At 41.5% G+C, this 21,754-nt stretch overlaps 1 protein-coding gene across 3 annotated transcripts in view; it reads right to left on the reverse strand.

The window, feature by feature from the left end:
* The window catches only part of GAB3 (GRB2 associated binding protein 3), a 69,308-nt gene that overhangs the window by 22,600 nt on the left and 24,954 nt on the right, over nt 1–21,754 (reverse strand). For 2 of the 3 annotated variants that reach the window (XM_003279322.3, XM_012498791.2), the window contains exons 2-5: nt 11,961–12,264; nt 9,150–9,369; nt 8,225–8,697; nt 394–449 (exon numbers count right to left, since the gene is read on the reverse strand). In XM_003279322.3, coding sequence (XP_003279370.1) covers nt 394–449; nt 8,225–8,697; nt 9,150–9,369; nt 11,961–12,264 — 1,053 coding nt within the window. The remainder of the gene's footprint in view (nt 1–393; nt 450–8,224; nt 8,698–9,149; nt 9,370–11,960; nt 12,265–21,754) is intronic. The other variant, XM_003279323.3, reaches the window with a different exon arrangement.

A 21,754-nucleotide genomic window follows, 5' to 3' on the forward strand; every position in this document is an offset into this window, starting at 1 on the left:
TTCAGTTCCAAATTATCCAAGTATAACTCTGAACTTCCTCAGCAAAGTCAGACAAGCCTCTAGCTCAAGTTCTGCCTTTGGACTTATCATTTTAGTATAGGCGATAACTCTCCAAGATCTGACAGTGGAAGACAGAGGGTTATGAATTTATGCAAATGCTTTAAGTATAAAGTGATGCCTTAAGTAGCTATACCAAGTTGAGCAAGTGTCTGAACCATTAGAACCAATAAGGCCCTTATAGACCACCAAGTCCTGTAGTTCAAGTCTTCAGGGGAGACTGGAAGAGTCTCAGAGACTCAGAGTGCTGAATCTTAAAGATTTCAAGGGAATATACATAGATCAAGCTATTTTTGGTAAAATTGATGCTTAAAAGAACCTGAGTGTTGAACTTACCAAATTTAAACTAAGCCGCTTGTCTCGGTGTCTTAAGGATTGGCTTTCTACGTCAGCTGCAAGAAATAAGCCAAGGTGGTGAGAAATGCAGAACAATATCAACTGAAACTAGAGTCCAGAGAGGCAGAGAAGCATAACACAACAGTTGCTATTAGAGTCTAGCTGGGCAGTCAGAACACATTTCCCCAACAGATGAAAAATCAGACCAGATTTTGAAGAAGTTTCTAGCCGATGGTTTGAGTTCTCTCTGTGAATTAGGAGGAGATATAGCAAGTAATTAACAAATGCTTGTTGCATTTATTACATAAATATTCTGGGCTGGAGGCAGAACTGGAGGTTTGAGGAGAGGAGAGAGGTTTGAAATATTCCTTGTAATGAGCAGGAGAACAGGGTGAACAGAGAAACGATTGCCTTGTGGAGCAGCATTAAGGGCCCAATTGAGGTCTGTGACCAGAAAAGCTACTCAGGTAGAGGCATGGAGAGAAAGGACATTTGGAGTTATCCAGGATTAGAAACTCATTAGATGGATGCAAGAAACAGTGTGATATTAAAATTTAGAATAATTGTTGAATTTAAAGAGAAGATGTTCAGAAGGCAGCAAGATATCTGGGCCTGGACTCAAATGAGATATAATTTGAGAGAATTTAGCAGCTTAGAGACGGCAGTCAAAACCACAAGAGTAGATGAAACTATCTAGGTTGCAAGTGTTGAGAAAAGTACAAAACTCTAGAGAATCCTAAGATTCAAAGAACTAAGAGATAAGTCAGTGAAGTATCTTGAGAAAGAGCAAGCATAGATTACTGAGGAAACTTGGGGGGTATGGTGCCATGAAAGCCCCAGGAAGGAAAGAGTGGCCAACAGTGTTGAGTGGTGCAGAGAAGTCCAGCAAGAGCAAAGCGACCCTCAGCCCTCAGCCCTCAAGAGCTTGGAGGTGTGAAAAGTCAGGAGGCCTCTAAGAAATAAACTTAAAATTCGACAACATCTTAAAATGCAAGGACAACTCCCAGCTCAGAAAAGATGTGACAGAGACTGATGGAATTAAGCATATATATTATATATACATATATATATGTGTATGTATATATGTATATATCTATGCTTACATATGTTTAAAGATGTACAAGTACTGGTTAAAAACTACTCTGAAGTCAGACTGTCTAGTTATAAATCCCTACACCACCATGTATTAGCTGTGTGGCACTAGACAAGTTACTTACCCTCTCTATGTCTCAGTTTCCTATTTATAAAGTGAAGCCAATAATAGAACCTATTTCATAGGACTTCTGGAAAGGATGTAGAACACTGCCTAGAACACAGAAAGTACTTAATAATTCTTAGAAACTATTGTGGAATAATATCTTATTGTGGGACTTGCATGTGTGAGCACAAGCCCTTAACTCCCTTTCCACTACCAGACCCTTTTGAAGTCATCAAAGAACATAAATATAGAGAAAACTCTGAATCAAAGACATAGGTATAATCCATGTGCCAGATACTTCAAGAGATTTGTGACAGATAGAATGCAGATGGGATCAGAGTAAAGGAAGGCACTTTTTCTCTTATATGACAGCATTCATGGCAAGCTTCCTGAAGTGCCCTTGGGCCTTAAGGGAACATGGGCAGACAGTACTCCCCATGGCCTGGGGTGGTGGTAGCTATGGAGTGAGGCTCCTCTGCCTTATATTGGGAAAAAAGTAAAGACTACACAAGAAAACTATTAGAACTAATACACAGATTCAGTAAAGTTGCAGGCCACAAAATCGACATAGAAAAATCAGTAGCATTTCTACATGCCAACAGTGAACAATCTGAAAAAGAAATTAAAAAGTAATCCCATATACAATAGCCACACGTAAACTTAAATACCTAGGAATTAACCAAAGAAGTGAAAGACCTCTATAATGAAAACTATGAGACAATATTGAAGGAAATTGAAGAGTACACCAAAAAATAGAAAAATATTTCATGTTCATGTACTGGAAGAATCAACATTATTAGAATGTCCATACTACCCAAAGCAATCTACAGATTCAATGCAATCCCTACCAAAATACCTATTATAGTCTTCACAGAAATAGAAAAAAAATCCTAAAATTTGTATGGAACCATAAAAGACCCAGAATAGCCAAAGCTATCCTAATTTACATTCCTGCCAACAGTGTACAAAGGTTCCTTTTTCTCCACATCCTCACAGGCATTTGTTATTGCCTGTCTTTTGGATATAAGCCAAAAAAATTTAGAAAGAACAAAGCTGGAGGCATCAAACTACCTCAATTCAAAATATACAAAATTACAATAACCCAAACAGCATGATATTGGTATGAAAACAGACACATAGACCAATGGAACAGAATAGAGAACCCAGAAATAAATCCACATTTTATGACGTCAGCATAAAAACCAAAGACGTCATGATAAAAGAAAGTTACAGGACAATCTCCCTCATGAACACAGATTTTTTTGAATTTCTAAACAAAATATGAACAAAACAAATCTAGTAATTTATAAAAAGGATAGGCATCATGATAAAGTTGGGTTTATTCCAGAAATGCCAAGGTTAGTTTAGCACTAAAAAAATTATCCAGTGAATTTCTTGACATTAACATGATAAAAATAATGATTATAAAGTGTTTCAACCACAAAAAATGATAATTATATTAGGTAATGTTTGTTAATTAGCTAGATTTTAATCATTCCACGATATAGATGCATATCAAAACATCATATTGCATCCCATAAATGTATACAATTATTTGTCAATTAAAAATAAAAGAAATACATCTATTCATGACTTTAGAAAATAACAGTTAGCAAAGTAGAAAATATGTGAATGACTTTAATCTAATGAATGATATCTACAATATTCCACAGCAAACCACATTGTAATGGTGAAATATTAGAAGCTTTCTATCTGAGATCAGGAATGATACAAGGATCCGTACTGTCACCATGACTATTCAGTAACGTCCTGGACTTCTTATCCCATGCAGTGACATAAGAAAAAGTAACGAAGGCCGGGCGCGGTGGCTCACGCTTGTAATCCCAGCACTTTGGGAGGCCGAGGCGGGCGGATCCCGAGGTCAGGAGATCGAGACCACGGTGAAACCCCGTCTCTACTAAAAATACAAAAAATTAGCCGGGCGTGGTGGCGGGCGCCTGTAGTCCCAGCTACTCGGAGAGGCTGAGGCAGGAGAATGGCGTGAACCCGGGAGGCAGAGCTTGCAGTGAGCCGTGATTGCGCCACTGCACTCCAGCCTGGGCGATGGAGCGAGACTCCGTCTCAAAAAAAAAAAAAAAAAAAAAAAAGAAAAAGTAATGAAAAATACAAGGGTTGTTAAAGAAAAAACAAAGCTATTATTATTTGCAGGCAATATAATTATATGCAAAGGAAAGACAAAATAATCCATAGTTTTAAAAAGCTGGATATAAAATCAAAATCCAAAACTCAATTTAAGTTTTCATACAACAGCAAAAAACAGCTATTAAAATACCATTGACAATAACATAAAAAATAGCAAATACATGGAAATGCATTAATAAGAGATATGTAAAATTTCTACACTAAAAACTATAAAACATTATATACACAAATTAAATAAAACCTACATTGTACTGGCATAAAAACAGATACATAAACCAAAAGAACAGAATAGAGAGGCCAGAAATACACCCACATGTACATGGTCAACTACGCTTTGACAAGAGTGCAAAGAATACACAATGGAGAAAGGAGAGTCTCTTCAATAAATGGTGTTGGGAAAACTGGATATCCACATGCAAAAGAATGAAGTTGGGCCCTTTTCTTATATCAGATACAAAAAATTAACTTGAAGTGGATTATAGACTTCAATCTAAAATCTAAAAGCGTTTAGCCCCTAGAAGAAAATATAGGGGGAAAGCTCATTGACATTGATTATTGACATATGATTCCAAATGCACAGGCAAAAATAGCAAAAATAAACAAGCGGAGCTACATCAAACTAACAAGTGTCTGCTCAGCAAAGGAAACAATCAACAAAATGAAAAGGGAACCTAGAGAATGAGAGAAAATATTTGCAAATCATATAAAAGGGGTTAACAGTAAAAATATATAAGGAACTCACATAATTGAGTAGCAAAAAACCTAAATAACCTAATGTTAAAATGGGCAAAGATCCTAATAGACATTTCTCAAATGGACAACAGGTATACGAAAAAATGCTCGACATCATTAACCATCAGGGAAATGCAAATCAGAACCACACAAGGTATCAGCCCACACCTGTGAGGATGGCTAATATCAAAAAAGACAAGAAATACAAGTGTTGGGCAGCGTGTAGAGAAGAGAACCCTTGTACACTGTTGGTGGGAATGTAAATTGGTATAGCCATTATGGAAAACAGTATGGAGGTTCCTCAGAAAACTAAAAATATAACTACCTTATGATCCAGCAATCTCTCTTCTGGGTACATATCCAAAAGAAATGAAATCAGCATGTCAAAGAGATATTTGCCCTCCCGTGTTTATTGCAGCACTATTCACAATAGCTACAACATGTGATATGGTTTGGCCCTGTGTCCCCCACAAATCTCATGTTGAATTGTAATTCCCAATGTTGGAAGTAGGGCCTGGTGGGAGGTGATTGGATCATGGGGGTGGTTTCTAATGGTTTAGCACCATCCCGCTAGTGCTGTCTTGTGATAGAACTCTCACAAGATCTGGTTGTTTGTTTAAAAGTGTGTAGCACCTCCCCCTTCGCTCTCTTCCTCCTGCTCCAGCCATGTAAGACATGCTTCCTTCCTCTTTGTCTTCCTCCATGATTGTAAGTTTCCTGAGGCCTCCCTAGCCATGCTTCCTGTACAGCCTGTGGAAATGTGAGTGAGTCAATTAAATCTCTTTTCTTTATAAATTACCCAAATTACCCAGTCTCAGGCAGTTCTTTTTTTTTTTTTTTTTTTTTGAGACGAAGTCTTGCTCTGTCACCCAGACTGGAGTGCAGTGGTGTGATCTCGGCTCACTGCAAACTCTGCCTCCCAGGTTCAAGCGATTCTCCTGCCTCAGCCTCTCCGAGTAGCTGGGACCACAGGCGCCTGCCACCACACTGGGTAATTTTTGTATTTTTAGTAGAGATGGGGTTCTACCATATTGGCCAGGCTGGTCTTGAACCTCTGACCTTGTGATCCGCCCACCCCCGCCTCCCAAAGTGCTGGGATTACAGTCTGAGCCACCGCACCCAGCCTCAGATAGTTCTTTAGTCCATTCTCAGTATGAGAATGGACTAATACAACATGTAGTCAATTTGTGTCCGTCACTGTATGAATGGATAAAGGATATAATGGATATAAAAAATGTGGTATATATTCAGAATGGAATATTACTTAGCCTTAAAAAGGAATGATATTCTGTCATTTGTGACAACATGGGTAAATCAGGATGAGATTATGGTCAGTGAAATGAGCTGGGCACAGAAAAAAAAATACTGCATGATTTCACTTATATGTGGAATCTAAAAAAGTCAAACTCATGGCAATAGTAAAATGGTGGTTGTCAGGGACTGGGGAATGCAGGTAAATGAGAATATGTTGGTCAAAAGGTACAAACTTTCAGTGATAAGTGAACAAGTCTGGGGGATCCAATGTACAGCATGGGTGGCCACGGATGTGTTAATTAGTTTGATTGTAATAATCAGTACATAATGCATATGCATATCAAATCATCATGTCCTGATGCATATGCATTCACACCTTGAATATATGCAATCTTTATTTGTCAATTAAATATTTTAAAATACAAAAATAAGACCTATATAAATGGAAGCATATTTCCTATTCATGGATTGGAAAATTCAACATTGAAAGATGTCAAATCTTCACAAACTGATCTACAGATCTGATGCAATCCTCCTCAAATCCCCAATATATTTATATATGTGTGTCTAGAACCTGACCAGCTGACTGTAAAATTGACCCTAGAATAGCCATTATATTCTTAAAGGCAGGAGGACTTGTCCTACTGGATATTAAGATAGAATGGTACAGTAATTAAGAGAGTGTGGTATTGGTGCAAGCTGGACAAGTAGGCTCCAAGGGATAGAAAGCAGAAAGGAGACTCAGACCCTCACATACATGGGCACTTCATCTATGGCAGAGGGGGCGCTGGAGAGCCATGGGGACAGGACGGCCTTGCAGGGTCATCGGATGGAGATCCAGATGGACAAAAATGAACCTTGACCTCACTTTGCCACCATGTACCAACACAGATTCCAGGCAAATCTCAGTGGGAAAGGCAGAACAATAAACTTTATGCATTCCCTCTGCTTCATCAGAGCCATTTTGCTTCTAGGCACCACTGTTGTCTTGGTCTTTGTTTCATGGCCAAAACCTCTATTTTACTTAGTTTTAACCTTTGTTTGCCTTCATGTAAAAGAACACAACCTAACTGTTTTATGTTTGTGTTGAAATTTCAAATTATTTCAAGTTTTTGTTCTTCAATTTAAGACTTTTAATTCATTTTCATATGTTATTATTCTACTGGTTTTATTCATTTCACTTCCTAAAATCTGCTTAACCACTTTCATTTTTCCCCTTTTGTCAACTGTTCACGCATGTTAGCATATCCAGATCATCTGTGTAATCAGTATACACCTATTTCATAACGACTGTCAAAAGGAAGCAACATACGTAATGGTAACATCATTAGGGACATTAGGGAAGGTTTTTACTAGTGACTTAATTCTCAGTCAGAATGAGAGATTCGTACAATTTGAAAATAAATTTGCACTCCTTCCACTTTCCATAATTCCTTGAAAACGTGGCCTAAATAAGTAGTGATGTGTGGGTGATTTATTTCAATGGAGAGAGAAAGAAAGAGAGAGAAGAAGAAGAAAGAAGAAAGACACAGAGATAGACAACTAGTTTTTGTGTTTGTCTGTGTATCTGAGACATACAGACTGATGTAAGAAAGAAGAGGAAAATGCTAAGGTTGGTTGGCTCATGGCAGAAAGATGAGGCGGCCCAGCAAAGCAGTAAAGAAGAGGTTACTGAAGAACCACAATGAATGGGCTTGAATTGGCTTTCACCAAACAGCTTCTGAAGGCCAGAGAGGCCCAGGTGGAAAGAAACAGGTGGAGGAAGATGGAATTGCAAGCAGAATTGCAAGATAACCTCGTGAGGATAAATGGCCTTATAGAAAAGGGCAAAAGAGGGCTGTGGGAGGGCCCTTTGTACAGCCACTTAGAATTTGGAAAGAACAAGTCTAGTGGGATGATGAATGAGGCTGATGGGATTGCTAAAAAATAGAAGGCAGTGATGGTCTGTGGTCTCAGGACTCTCTATGTATGGGAGAGAGAGGCAAAGAAGGGAATGGGACTGAGTTGAGACAAAAGACATCAACTTTTGTACCGAGTGGGTCCCTGAGTGACTCCAAAACCACTAGGAGCTCAGACTCAGGTGGGAAGCTTACCACTTGGGCAAGGACTTGCATGGGCAAGCCCATCACAAGGGACCAGGGTTCCAACTTATTGCAGCATCTATGGGGACCTAAATGTCTCTCCTGGTGGTCAGGCTCAAAGGAGGGGCGGGGGGATCCAGGAACAGAAGAGTGCTGCTTTCAGGGTATATGCTTCCGCCAAGGATCCAGCCCCATTAGAAGATCAGGCCAGCCTGAGCAAGGGACAAGCACATATGTACACAGGTACACACTACTGATGTGGCTTTTTACCAAGCTGCACACATCAAGGTAATTCTAACCCAGCCCCATCGGTTTGGTCCATTGGCACGACCTCACATGAACACAAAGAGTGAAGAGGAGCCAGGGTTTTCTTGGCACCTGAATCTTAGGACCCAACACTTACCTTTCCAGGTTCTCATGTTGTCTAAACCAGAGAGGGAGATTCTTCTTGGAACCAGAGTGCATTCTGGCTTCTTGCTGCCGCTGTGTGTACTCCACTCCTCTTGGTGCCGTTCAGACAGATGGCTTGGCTTAGGGGGCCGGGGAGGTGGAGTATTGGACATAATGTCTAGTTCTTTTGCTCCACAGGGTAAGGAACCTTGATTTTTATCTACCTGAATGGTGGAACTTAAGGAACTTTCCAGCAATGGTGAAGAAGACAAGTGGTCCCTGGGTGGTCCATTGATTTCTCTACTCCAGATCAGGGCAGCCTGAGGCCTCGAGGATGGCACCTCCTGAGCTCCACTGCCATGGCATGAGGGGTGGACCAAATGACTGGAGGGGAGCGACTGCAGGCAGTCAACAAAAACATCATCAAATGAAGCCTGTTCCAATGAACGGTCTGAGTTTGACCAGCTATCACATCTGGTGGGTAGACTGGGGAAGAAAAGCATGTAAGTTGGACTAAAACGCAGCCATCCACCCACCACAAAACCAACGCTGCCCTCATTCCCATCTCCCCAGTACCACCTTGCTTGCTACTTGCATAGCCACATTCCCTCTACAACACTCAGTTACACCAACCCCTTGGTGTGGCAAAAGAAAAACGGTTTGTTGATTTTTTCATCCTCTAAGCATCAGATACACATGAAAATGCAAGGCTAAAAGTGAAAACCACAATGCTGAAAAGCATGACTCATTCTGTTTAGTATACTACATGCTTCATCTTTCACAGTGGTTCATAGCAATCTGTTCCTGCCTTGACATTGGCAGGAAGAGAGGTGAGAGCAGACACACCCACTAGAAAATGCTACCACTAAATGGACTAATTTGGTGAAGCACACTGAACACATCTCAGCTACAGACTGCAAGAGGAGGCATAAGCATACCTGGTATGGTGCAGTCTTCCAGTCTCGCAGTTGGACAAAACCAGATAATCTGGAAGGAAGAGAAGCTCTGACTCACTTCTGGTTTCCTCAGTGGCTACGGCATTAGTGTTTGGGTCATCTGTTGGCAAAGGGGAGCTGGCAGCATGGGCGGTAAGAAGGGAGCTGGCAGAGGATGGCTGCAGGGAGGAGGGCGTGTAAGAGAGGCTCTCCATGGAATCTGCTGGAGAAATCATTTCCCAGGTTAATGTTTAAGAATGGCTATAACACACACTCAAAATTTCTCCAACAGCATCAAAGAAGCCAAACAGAAGATGCAAATCACAGCTGGTGTTTGTACTGATGGAGGAGACCATTTCCCCAAGCTATAAACAATGTCTGGGAAAGAAGGCCAGTGTTTCAAGAGCAAAGTGTTGAATCAATTAAGAGTAAAAAACCCAGCATTCTTGGCCTAAAAATCTGCAGTTAATCTACACACAGCTTCTTTATGGCCCTCAGCAGCAGCCCTGCCTCATTGTTTTTTCACTCAACAAACAAACATATACATATGCATAACAAGTACATGCATATAGTTATATATGTACTATAGTTATATATGTACTTGTGCATATATGTATATCTATACATGTTTATTATATAGGTATATGTCTATATAGAATAACTATTACATCTACCATGCGCCCAGAATGCCACTAACCCTCACAATACAGCCAAGACAAAGATCCTGCCCTTACTGAAGTTTAGATTCTAGCAGAGAAGACAGACAAATAACACATAAATAAAGAATCCTGTTCATCACTGTTATCAGTAAAAGGAAGGAAAGAAACACGGTGCTGTGGTGGCTGGAAAAGCCCATTTCTTTTTCTCAAGGAGCATAACATTCTGCCCATCACCTGAGAACGTGGCCCTTAAGATGAATGTGAATCAGGAATCAATGAGAACTCCAGATCAGAAACAGCCAATGAAAAGCCTGCTTTTATTTCCCTTTTGAACCAAGTTAATAGTCCAAGATTCCTGAGTCAGGATGACCCAGAACTGCCTGGGTTCAAGTCCAGGCTCTACTACATAGCCATTACTACATGGCCTGCCTTCTCCAAGTTTCCTTTTCTATAAAGTGGAGATAATAATCACACATAGGCCATAGAACTGCTGTGGGGATGAGACGAGTTAACATACAAAAGCATTTCAACAGAGCTCCTGGCCAGAGTACACACACAATGTGTTGACTACTATATGGTTGCTGGAGACAGAACCAAACACTCTGTGAAAAGCCACAAGAAAGCCCTTTGGGTGTAATTCTCAGATGAAGAGGACCCTGCTCTTACGTGGTTCTGAAAACTCAGCGGGGGTGGGGGGGGCGGGGTGGCGCTACAGAGAATGGAAAGGGTCATAGGTGAGTTTTCTGGCTTCCTCCAACTTCATGACGGGGCAAGCTCTCCAGTTTTGGCCTGGTGCCTTACTCATTCCTGGTGCTCTTGGGTTACTGGGAAACATACTATGTATGTATGTTTTAGGATAACTCCTGGATAAGGAAAGAAACAGAGGAGACATATAACACAGTATATGACGATCTACCTAGTTAGGGCTAAAGGTGCAGAACAGGGTGGTAAGGAGCCAGCAGCAAGGCTGGAGAAGTTGGTCAGGGAGGCTCTGCTTGGTTTGCATAATGTCAGATTCTAGCCAGAACCTACTTAATGCTACTTTTCCAATTAAGTTTTGTCCATTGTACCAAGGATAAAGAACTTGCCATCACTTCATTTCCTTTTATTTGAGTGCTGCCAATGCTCAGCAATATTATTGAATAGCCTCACTTAATATGCTTCCCTGGTTCATGAAACGGAAAGGAATGTGTTCTCAGGAAGCACTCTCTTGTGCCTGTCCTGGAGGGAGATTCAACTCTGACTCTCCATTGCCACCTAGCGTTAGAGTGTGGATATTTCAGTGGCAGATAGTGGAAACCATGCAGTAACCCTTAAAATGTTGAAGCAACTATAGATTACAGGATTTAGGGGCAAACTTTTGTCTACTAGACTAAGAGGCTAAAAGAAACCAGATTCAAAACCTCATATTTTGAGGAATAGGACATGTTGCAATAATGTCAGGGGCTCAACAACAAAATCCATGAAGGGAAGTGAATTGTAACCCTAGGTTACAATATACCTGGAAAATTACATAGGATGAGTTGTGTGTGTGTGTGTGTGTGTGTGCGTGTGTGCGTGTGGCAGAGACAGAGAGAGAGAGAGACTCTGGGGTACTCTTCATGGGTCAATTGCTCCCACTGCCCAGAAATGGCCCAGAGCAAACTTACAACTAATTTCCTCTGCAGAGAACTTGAGACATTTGGAGGTATCAGGAAATCTTTCTTGCCTACGATAAGTAGCCAAGTTCTCTCTTTCTACCATTTAGTGATGAACAACCCAATAGGCACCAGAAATGCTGGAGTTCCACAATATTTTGAAGTATGGCAATATTTGATATTTCTAGAAGGTCATGAGTGTCAGCATCATGGGAAGATATCTTCATCCACATTTGACTTTCACTGTGGCTGAATGAGAGCAAAGACATGAAGGGGTTTTAAAGCCATTAAAGTAACCTGCAATGCTCAGTGTGTGCATGGACTCTGCCTTCCCACATTTGGACTGGGTAAAAGAGGGCAATCTCCAGTATTGTATTTGGTAGGAAGAGTTCTGATATAAATTAGCCTGCCAAAACACCCTCAAGGAGGCAGGCTTGGCATCTTGAACTGTTTTTCTGCAGTAACCCTCCAGTCCTGGGATATCCCTTAGCACATGGGAGCCCCAACTCCGCTCTTACCTGCACCGTCCTCCAGGTGGCCAAGATTGCAGACCTGACTGATGCTGTGCACCCACACCTGCATTTCTTGCTCAGTTTTGGCCACCAGGTAGAATGTACGGGAAGTAGTCTTGACAATGAACACGAAATTATTCTGAAATTCCTTCCGAACAAAGCTGGGGCCCACGTGCTTCCACACTGCACACTCGCTGAGGTCTATCACCCGGATGGGCTTGCTGGAGTGCTTGTTCCTGTAGTACTCCAAGACGTCGGGGTTGCCGCTCATGCGGCCTCGCCGGAGGACAAACCAGCGCTTGCGCCAGGCCTGCAGAAAGGCAATTCAATAAGGAGTTACTGGACCAATTTCTCTTGTTTCTCAGGCTATGCCAAGAACCCATGTCATGACAAGGACAGCAGGAAGGAAGCAAATCAGCCATTCTAATGATGAAACGCTTTGTATTACAGGACTAGTGCCCATCTTCAAGTCCGCTTTATTGGATGATTTTAAGGATGAGTCAGGATTGGAGAGTCTAGTAATGGGATTCACACCCACAGTTTGAAGGGCCAGAATTATACAATCATTGAAATTGATGCAGCAAAGGAATGTAGTACAAATTTAACATATGCTCAAGCTTTAAAAGAATCTTAGCAATAAAGAACTAGAAGGAAGCTTTCTTACTATTATCTATCTATCTCAGTTCAAGAGCCAATATCATACATCAGATGAAAACCACAAATGCTCACCACTGCCCCAGTATCTTCTAACATTGTTATTTAAGTTCTACACAACTGGCCAAGAAGGAAAATCATACACATTGGAGAGGAGGAGAGAGGATTGCCAGTGTCTGAAGGTGACAAATTGTCTTCCATAAAACCGCCAATGATGATTAAAACACTAATAGAATTCTCAGACAATTAACTAGCTTGGCTAGTTATACTTCCTATGTAAGACACCCTTGTCTAAGTGCTTTACTGTAATCCATTTAATCCCTAAAACTATACTATGGGGGGGTAACTATTACTATCCCCATGTTATGTCTGATAAAATTGAGGTTCAGAGAGATTAAGTAATGTGACCAAGGTCACATAGCTAAACAACTGTAGGAATGAATTTGAACTCAGGTTGGGATGGAAGGATCGGTAATGGATGTGAAGTTAAAAAAAAAGAGAGAGAGAGGAAGTGTAGCCAGCTCTTCAGAAACATCTGACTGTAAAGGGGGAAAGCTCTGAGGTCAAGGGGTTTTTTAAAGATGGGAGACTCTTAAACATTCACCCCCTAAGTCACAGTGTTTCTCAACCAGAGATGGTATAATTCCTCTTGGGAGCATCTGAAAATATGTGGGTTTTGCTTGTTATAAAGGCTGGAGATGGGGTGGGGGGTGGGGCATGGCAGGATTGGCCTAAAGCTATCAGTGCCCCTGTTTTGAAACACCCTAAAAACAAAAAGGAATTTTCCTTAATGGATAGGAATCTTGGAAAGAGCCAAGCCTGGAGGTCAGATGAACAGGTAAAGCTCAGTCCATGCTCAGAAAAGAAAAGAGAATGATATTCCACAGAAACCAGTGCCAAGATATGACAGGTCTCTTTTTGTGCCCTGAGAACTACTGAGAATGACCTAGGGCTCCTTGGCTTCCCACTCACCATTGACTTAGAACGTTTGATGTAGACAGTACCATCTTGGCTCAGTACAAAGAAAGGGTGCAGATCTCTGGCCTGGGGAAAGAGGTATTTACAATTGACCAAAGCCCTAAGGAGTCTCCTGGATCTGTAAACCTCCCTGCCCTCTCATGGAGCCAGGGGGAAGGAAATGTTTGAGTTCCTTGTCTTCTTACATTTAGGTGCCCTTTGTTCATCAAAGGGCCAGACAGGCCAGACTGCGTGGATAGCGTATCCTCACTTTCTGCGGTAGGGAACTATGGCATTAGCCCCAGTTGGGAATTGAGCACAGAGAAGGATGACAGGCTGACCGCAGGGAGATTTATAGCTCTGTGGTTTTCTCTCCCATGCGGTAGCATGTGTGACAGCAGGAAGTGTGGGGTTCTGCCAGGAGGTACAGCGACCCCTGGAACAGGAAGTCTTTTGTATCTCCAGCTTCATTTATGTGTGATACTTTTTAAGCCCACCAGCTTTGACCAAGAGGCCAGGGAAAAAGGAAAAGACACTACTTGGAGTATTCTCAGCTCCCTCCCTGCTCAGAGAACATGAATCTGAGATGGCAGAGAATCCAGAGAAGCACTGACCTCCAATTATGCCTTAAAATAAAAAGCCCTTCCAGGACTGTGGCAAGAGGCAGCAAGCAGAAGGAAGGCAGTCAGTCCATGTCAGGTTGGGGCAGGTGAACCCTGGTTTGCTCCTGCCTTTACAGACAGTATAAAGCTTTGAGAAGAGGTCTGGCCATGAGTCAAACAAGGAGACAAACTCAGGAGACAAAGAACGTGGTGTGATTAAGTCCATGTTTTTAAGACAGGAAAAATAACAGCATGTTTGTATGCTCGTGGGGGTGACCCAAGAGGGAGAGAAAAATTGATTCAATAAATTCCTGTTGCAAAAACGTGGCACTGGATGGGAGTAGAGCCACTAAACATAAGAGAGGGAGTTCAAGTCTTGCTGTGGGGTTTGAAAATGGGAAACCTGGGCTTCTGGCATCAACTGAGGCAAACAGGAACATAAGGCCTAGTCCAGGGAAGGGGCTCAGGGGATGAGAGAATGCCATGTGTGCCTGCTGAGGAAAGCTTTCATGGGGAGGGAGCATGGGGTGCTCCAAACTTTCCAAAAGCCACTTCTTTGGTGGGGGAAATGTAAAGAGGAACTTTGTTGCACTTCCCAAAAATGATTCTAAAAGAGGAAGTCAAACTAAGCACAGGAACAAGTTTCACATTAACTGCTCTTAGTGTTATGGAGACAATAGATTTCTTATCTTTTAATAACAATATTGGAAGAGAAGTAACACCAAGAGTTTATTTGAGTGCCTACTCTGCACTGTGCATCCTGCTAGACAATGAAGCTAGAAAAGGGGATTAGAGCTGGTCCCTAAAAGACCTCACTCTCTAGCTGGGATAGGGAGGAGGGTAGAATTATGATATGGGTAGATTTCAACTCAGCGTAGTGAGCGGTCTAGCAGAAGAATGAACCAGGAGTGGTGGGAGTGCAATGCGAAGAGTGACATGAAGAAGTTTGGGCTTTATCCATTCGTTCAACAATTACCTGTTGATAGCCCGCTAATATGCTGGACACTGTGCAGATACTGGGAAAGATGAAGTGAGCAAGCCACATGCCCTGCCATTCACAGTCTCATGGGTAACAAGGGAGTGAGCAGATGGATAAACAGACAATTGCAATCAGTGAGATAAGTGCTACGATAAGGCAAAACCAAGATGCTACGGGAACAAACAAAAGAGACATCTCTCTCAGATCAGTTGCCTGGGGAGGCTTCCAGGAAGAAGTGGTGACTAAGCTAAGGCTAAAGTGGGGCAGGAGGAAGCAGCATGCACAAAGGCATTAAGGTGGAAAGGCTCAAAACTTTGCGTAAGTAGTTCAGCAGGGCTGGAAGGCAGGCATGAGGGTGGAAAGGAAAAAGAACAGTCACACAGTAACTTAAATAGGATGTAGCATAGTCTTGATGCTGAATCATGCAAAATCGCCAGTGTGTCATCCCTTAGGTTTTTAAATCTCTACGTAAGAGTTGTGATTATGCAAAAACAGAAATGAGGTGTTCTTGGAGCTCTTTGCTAAGTAGGTAAAACCAGAGGCCACATATAGTTCTGTTCCACCAGGATTACAGGCTTCTGGAAAATGGAAGACATGTGACAAAGCCCCTGAAAGCAGTCAGTCTGCCAGCACTAAAGTGAAGCTTTTTACAGTGAAACAATGCCACAAGGAATGACGAGGGCCATGTCAAAAGGACTTAGGGGCTAACCTGAAGAGGCTACCACTGGCCATATATGAAAGAATTTTTGCTTTCATAAATACAGTCATATGCTGCATGACATTATAGTAACAATGAACCACATATACAAGGGTGGTCCTGTAAGATTTTTTTTTCAATCCTCCAAGACATCTGAGTCCCAAAAGATTTAATACCATATTTTTATTGTACCTTTTCTATGTTTAGATACACAAATACCTACCATTGTGTTATAATTGCCTACAGTATTCAATATAGTACCATACTGTACAGGTTTGCAGCCCAGAAGCAACAGGCTACACCATATAGCTTAGGTGTGTAGTAAGCTAGGTTTGTGTAAGTACACCCTGTGACGTTTGCAAAGTGACTAAATCACCTAATGACATATTTCTCAGAACATATCCCCGTCATTGAACGATGCATGATTGTATAATAATTATAGTAGCTTGAAATCCATCAAATACACTTAAATCCATGAGTTCATTGTGATATTAGAAAAAGAATTTGTCATCTTCAGAGGATGTAAGGGAACTACTTCATTTCCTTGAAAACTACTTAAGTAAAAGGGAAGAATCAAGCATTATCCAACCTTTCCTCTATGTGAGCTGTCCCACTTGGGTAGATGAAGGGAATGTCTCTTTATGAATGCATTCTGATCAGTAATGGAAAAGCAAATGACAAAATTAGAATATCCCCATTTTGCTAGCCCCAGTGAATTAATAGGTATAGCCATTAAGCATCAACAGCTGCTAACTTGGGAAAAGAAACAATCAGACATTTTGTGCCTTTGATAGCCTGATACGAGGGTGCAATCAGCAGAAGCCAGCCTGTGGAAAACCCTACAGGTCAAAAGCCCAGGTTCTTCGATGGATAAGTTATAAGAAAAAGAAAAGCACAGGAAAGGAAGCAATCAATAAAATGAAAAGGCAACCTATATACTGGGAAAAAATGTTTGCAAACTACATTAAGGGGTTAATATTCAAAATTTACAAAGAACTCTTACAACTCAATTGTGGAAAAAGAAACAATTAAAAAATGGGTGAAGGATCTGAACAGACATTTCTCCAATGAAGGTATAAAAATGTCTAGCAGGTATCTTAGTCCATTTTCTTTTGCCATAACAGAATATCTGAGATTGGATAATTTATAACAATATTAGTTTATTTTGCTCATGGTTCTGGAGACTGGGAAGTCCAAAGGCATAGCACCAGCATCTGCTCAGCATCTGGTGAGGATCTGATTGCTGTGTCACCCCACAGCAGAAGGCAGAAGGGCAAGCGAGTGCACGCAAGAGCAAGAGAGAGCTGAACTCACTTTTAGAACAAACCCACTCTCTCGAAAACAAACCCACTCCCTTGACACTGACATAAACCCATTCATGAGGGCTGACCTCATGACCTAATCACCTCTTAAAGTTGCCACCTCCCAACACTGTTACATTAGGGATTAAGTTTCCAACACACGAACTTTGGAGGACACATTCAAGTATAGCAACAGGTATATGAAAAGGTGCTCGACATCACTAATCACCAAGGAAATGCAAATGAAAACCACAATGAGATATCACTTCATATTCATCAGAATGGCTATTATCAAAAAGACAAGTGATAACAAGTGTTGGTGAGGGTGTGGAGAAAAGGAAACCCTAGTATACTGTTGGTGGGAATGTAGATTCATACAACCCTTATGGAAAACACTATGGAGGTTCCTAAGGAAGTTGAAATTAGACCTACCACATGACCCAGCAGACCGTGACCCAGCAGACCCTCTTCTGAGTATAGACCCAAAGGAAGTGAAATCACTATCTCATAAAGATATCTGCACTCCCATGATCAGTGCAGCATTAATTTACAATGGCCAAGATATGGAAACATCCTAGGTATCTGTTGACAGATAAGTGGATAAAGATATTGTGGCATGTGCATTGCGTCACACTATGAAATATTATTCATCCTTAAAAAGGAAGGAGATCCTGCCATTTGCAAAGAGATAGATGGATCTAGAGGACATTATGGTAAGTGAAACAGGCCAGACACAGAAAGACAAATGCTGAATGATCTCTCTTGCATGTGGGGGGAAAAGGGCAAATGTACTGTTGTATATTTATAAATATAAAAAAATAAAACTGGTTACCAGGGATAGATGGGAGGAAATGGGAAGAAGTAGGTCAAAGGATACAAAGTAGCAAATATGTAAGAGGAGCAAGTCTAGAGATCCAACCGGCAGCTAATGCAATTGTGAGATTATATGTTAATTTACTTCACTATAGTAACCATTTACTATCCATTGGTATCCTATAAGGTCATGTTGTAAACTCCAAATTATATACAGTAAAATTTATTTTTAAAAAGAAAAGAAAAATAAAGGGACAGAGGAGAGATCTATGGATTAAATAATACTTAAAAGACACATCAAAATGTTTAAATGTGCCTAGCAGATACTCATTTGAGTGATAAAAACATTAAAAATGCAAAGAAGATATTTCTATACATGTCAGGATGGTAGTTATTTATGGGGAGAAGAAGGAGGTTATGACTGAGAAGGACACATGGAGGGACTTCTGTTGTGGGTGGCAAAGTTCTATTTTTCAATGCATTTGTTTTATGTGGTTTGCAATATTTGTGTTTTGTTTTGTTTTCTTTTCTTTTTTCTTTTTGACAGAGTTTTTTGCTCTTGTCGCCCAGGCTGGAGTGCAGTGGCGTGATCTCAGCTCACTGCAACCTCCACCTCCCAGGTTCAAGCGATTCTCCTGCCTCAGCCTCCCAAGTAGCTGGGATTACAGGCGCCCACCACCATGCCCAGCTAATTTTTTGTATCTTTAGTAGAGATGGGGTTTCGCCATGTTGGTCAGGCTGGTCTCGAACTCCTGACCTCAGGTGACCTGCCTGCCTCAGCCTCCCAAAGTGCTGGGATTACACGCGTGAACCACCGTGCCCGGCCTTGTGTTTTCTTTTATGACAAAAAAATCTTAAAACAATTGCTCTGTACAGGGCACATTTGTGGATTCATTCAGACACCGTGCATGTAAAGAAAAAGGGAGCTATGTTTATCAGGCAGTTCGTAAGCTCACAGGATGAGGAAGGAAAGCAGAGGTTTATGCTCAATGTCCAGCATCAACTACCAGATGTGAGGAGGGGGAGTCAGAGTATAAATAAGAGATAAGTGGAGAGGTCTGAACCTAAGAAGTTCAGAGATGGGTCAGGAAGTAAAGAGTACAAAAGATGATGGTGAACACTTCAGAATAGAGGGTGTGAGGATGTTAGGACCTCAGGGCTGCCCTCTCTTCTTACTGAGATGTTTGCATTTTATGGAAACATAAAATTGCAGGCTTGCTGGCTTCAAGTAGCTGCACTGGACTTCACCTTCTCCCCTCAGGCCTTCTCTGCTGGGTAGGTCACGAGCAGCTCGGGAAGCCAAGATGGAAAAGGGTGAGGTCAAGAGTTCAGGATAGACTGAAGATGAGCCCGGGTCAAGAGGATATAGAAAGCAGAATCACTATGCAAACAAGTATCCACAACAGTAACTTAGAGAAACGGAGTACAAAAATGGGCAGGGGGGAGGCACTGAATTGAAAGTCAGGAGACCTAAATTTGAATTCTGATTCTACTTTCTGTGTGACTTTGAGCACATGATACTTGAGTAACTCAACTGCTGCAAACCTCAGTCCTGTCATCTGTAAATGGAAATAGTAAACCCTGCCCTGTCACCCTTATGGTATGATTGTAGTGAACCAATGAGAAACAATGGCAAAACATTATCAATGTAAAAGTAACTTATAAAATGACAATATGGGCTGGGTGTGGTGGCTCACGCCTGTTATCCCAGCAGTTTGGGAGACCAAGATGGGTGGATCACTTGAAGTCTGGAATTCGAGACCAGCCTGACCAACATGGTGAAACCTCGTCTCTACTAAAAATACAAAAATTAGCCAGGTGTGATGGCACGCACCTGTAATCCCAACTACTCAGGAGGCTGAGGCAGAATTGCTTGAACCCAGTATGTGGAGGTTGCAGTCAGCCAAGATTGGGCCACTGCACTCTAGCCTGGGCAACAGAGTGAGACTTCATCTTAAATAAATAAATAAATAAATAAATAAAAATAAAAATAAAAATAAAAATAAAGTGACAGTGTTACTGTTGGCCCCCAGGGCTCATGGCATCACTTGCCTTGGGGAAACTGCTTCTCCCCTTCTGGAGCCCATGTCTCCATACTATACAATGATGAGCTCTGAGGGCTTTTCCAGCTCTGACCATCAAAAGATCCACTTCCCATCAGCCTTTCCTGCCACAGCAACCAAGCTGACTCATTACCACCGACCAGTATCATCTCTAACAACAAAACCCTGCAATATCCTGTAACCTTGTGGAAAGGTGTTTGTGCTCATTTCTAGTCTCCTCCAGGAAGGTGTGTTTAGGTCACAGGCTTGTTAGTTTTCATAAAATTGTTAGAGAACAGTTTAATCCCATTCTTCTGAGAATAAAAGCTACACATTGTTCTCATCTTAAAACAATTCAACTTGCTGATTACATAGTTAACAAACATCTCCAAGTTTGTTTCTTAATGGAGTGAACAAAGGTGTGAGTACCTGCAAGGCTGAAGTGGGTCCTATGCAATGGCAGGTGTCACCGCCCCCCCAAATTCATATGTTAAACTCCTAAGCCCCCAGTATCCCGGAATATAAACTTACATGGAAATAGTCTTTAGCAAGTTAAAGTGGGGTCATAATCAAATATGACTGGTGTCTTCATAAAAAGGGGAAATTGGAACACAGAGATGCATAGAAGGAAGACTGTGAAAAGACACGGAGAGAAGATGGCCATCTACAACTCAAGGAGAGAAGCCTGGAACACATCCTTCCCTCACAGCCTTGAGAAGGAACCAAATCTGCTGACAGCTTAATTTCAGATGCCCAGCCTCCAGAACCGTGAGACTATAATGCTCCTCTCTTGTCTAAGCCACCCAGTCTGTGGTACTTTGTTACAGCAGCCCTGGGAAACTAATACACTCTGCAACCTTTATTATGCATCTGAATCACCTGGAAGGACTTCCACTTCCAGCCATATTAGTGTACTGGACACTGAACTTGCCCCCTACCCATAAAACCAATTAGAAAACTAGACCAAATAAATACATGAAATAGACATTAGATGGCAGTCAGTGCAGAGCTACGGCCTCCATAAAAAGGAAAGCAAAAGAGGTGAGTCCCTGATCACCCTGGCTTTCATCCTGTAAGCACTTTCTCAACCATGGCTATCTCACAGAGTTGAGAAAGCAGAGATCGGAATTCTGGGTGGTTGGGGTGGCTAGAATTTGCAGGACAAAGGACCACAGAGAACACAGCTATGTAGAGAAAGAGCTCTACAAATCTACATAGGTGTTTCCCCATGAGACTTTGGCTGAATACTAACATTCATGTGTGTAGAGTGAAATCCCATGAGGTGCATCCTAACACAACTACTGAAGACTCCCAATCTAAACAACTGCCAGAGCTCACACAGGGCTGGGACATGTTTGAGTGCTGATCAGCCATAATGGAGAGACCTGGAACATTCAGTAGAGACTCAAAGAAAGGCCACACCTTAGAAGCAGGAGTAAGGCCAAACTAGCCCTAGAGTACAGGCTGCTCTAGACTTGCCCTAAGAAAGCTTAAAAAGAAGGCTTGGAATGATCAAGTTCATCAGCAAGTTAATGAATTGCTGGCCAAAACAAAATTCAACACTCTAAGGAAAGACAAACGCAGACACTCAACAATATAATATTTACAATGAAAACATCCAAGAAATTACTAAATATGCAAAGAAGCATAAAAATATGACTCATAACCAAAGGAAAAATCAGTCAATAGAAAGAAACCCAGAAATAACAAAGATTATAGAATAAGCAGACAACTTTAAAACAGCTATTATAACAT

The sequence above is a fragment of the Nomascus leucogenys genome, chromosome X (assembly GCF_006542625.1).
Source record: "Nomascus leucogenys isolate Asia chromosome X, Asia_NLE_v1, whole genome shotgun sequence".
NCBI lineage: Eukaryota > Metazoa > Chordata > Mammalia > Primates > Hylobatidae > Nomascus > Nomascus leucogenys.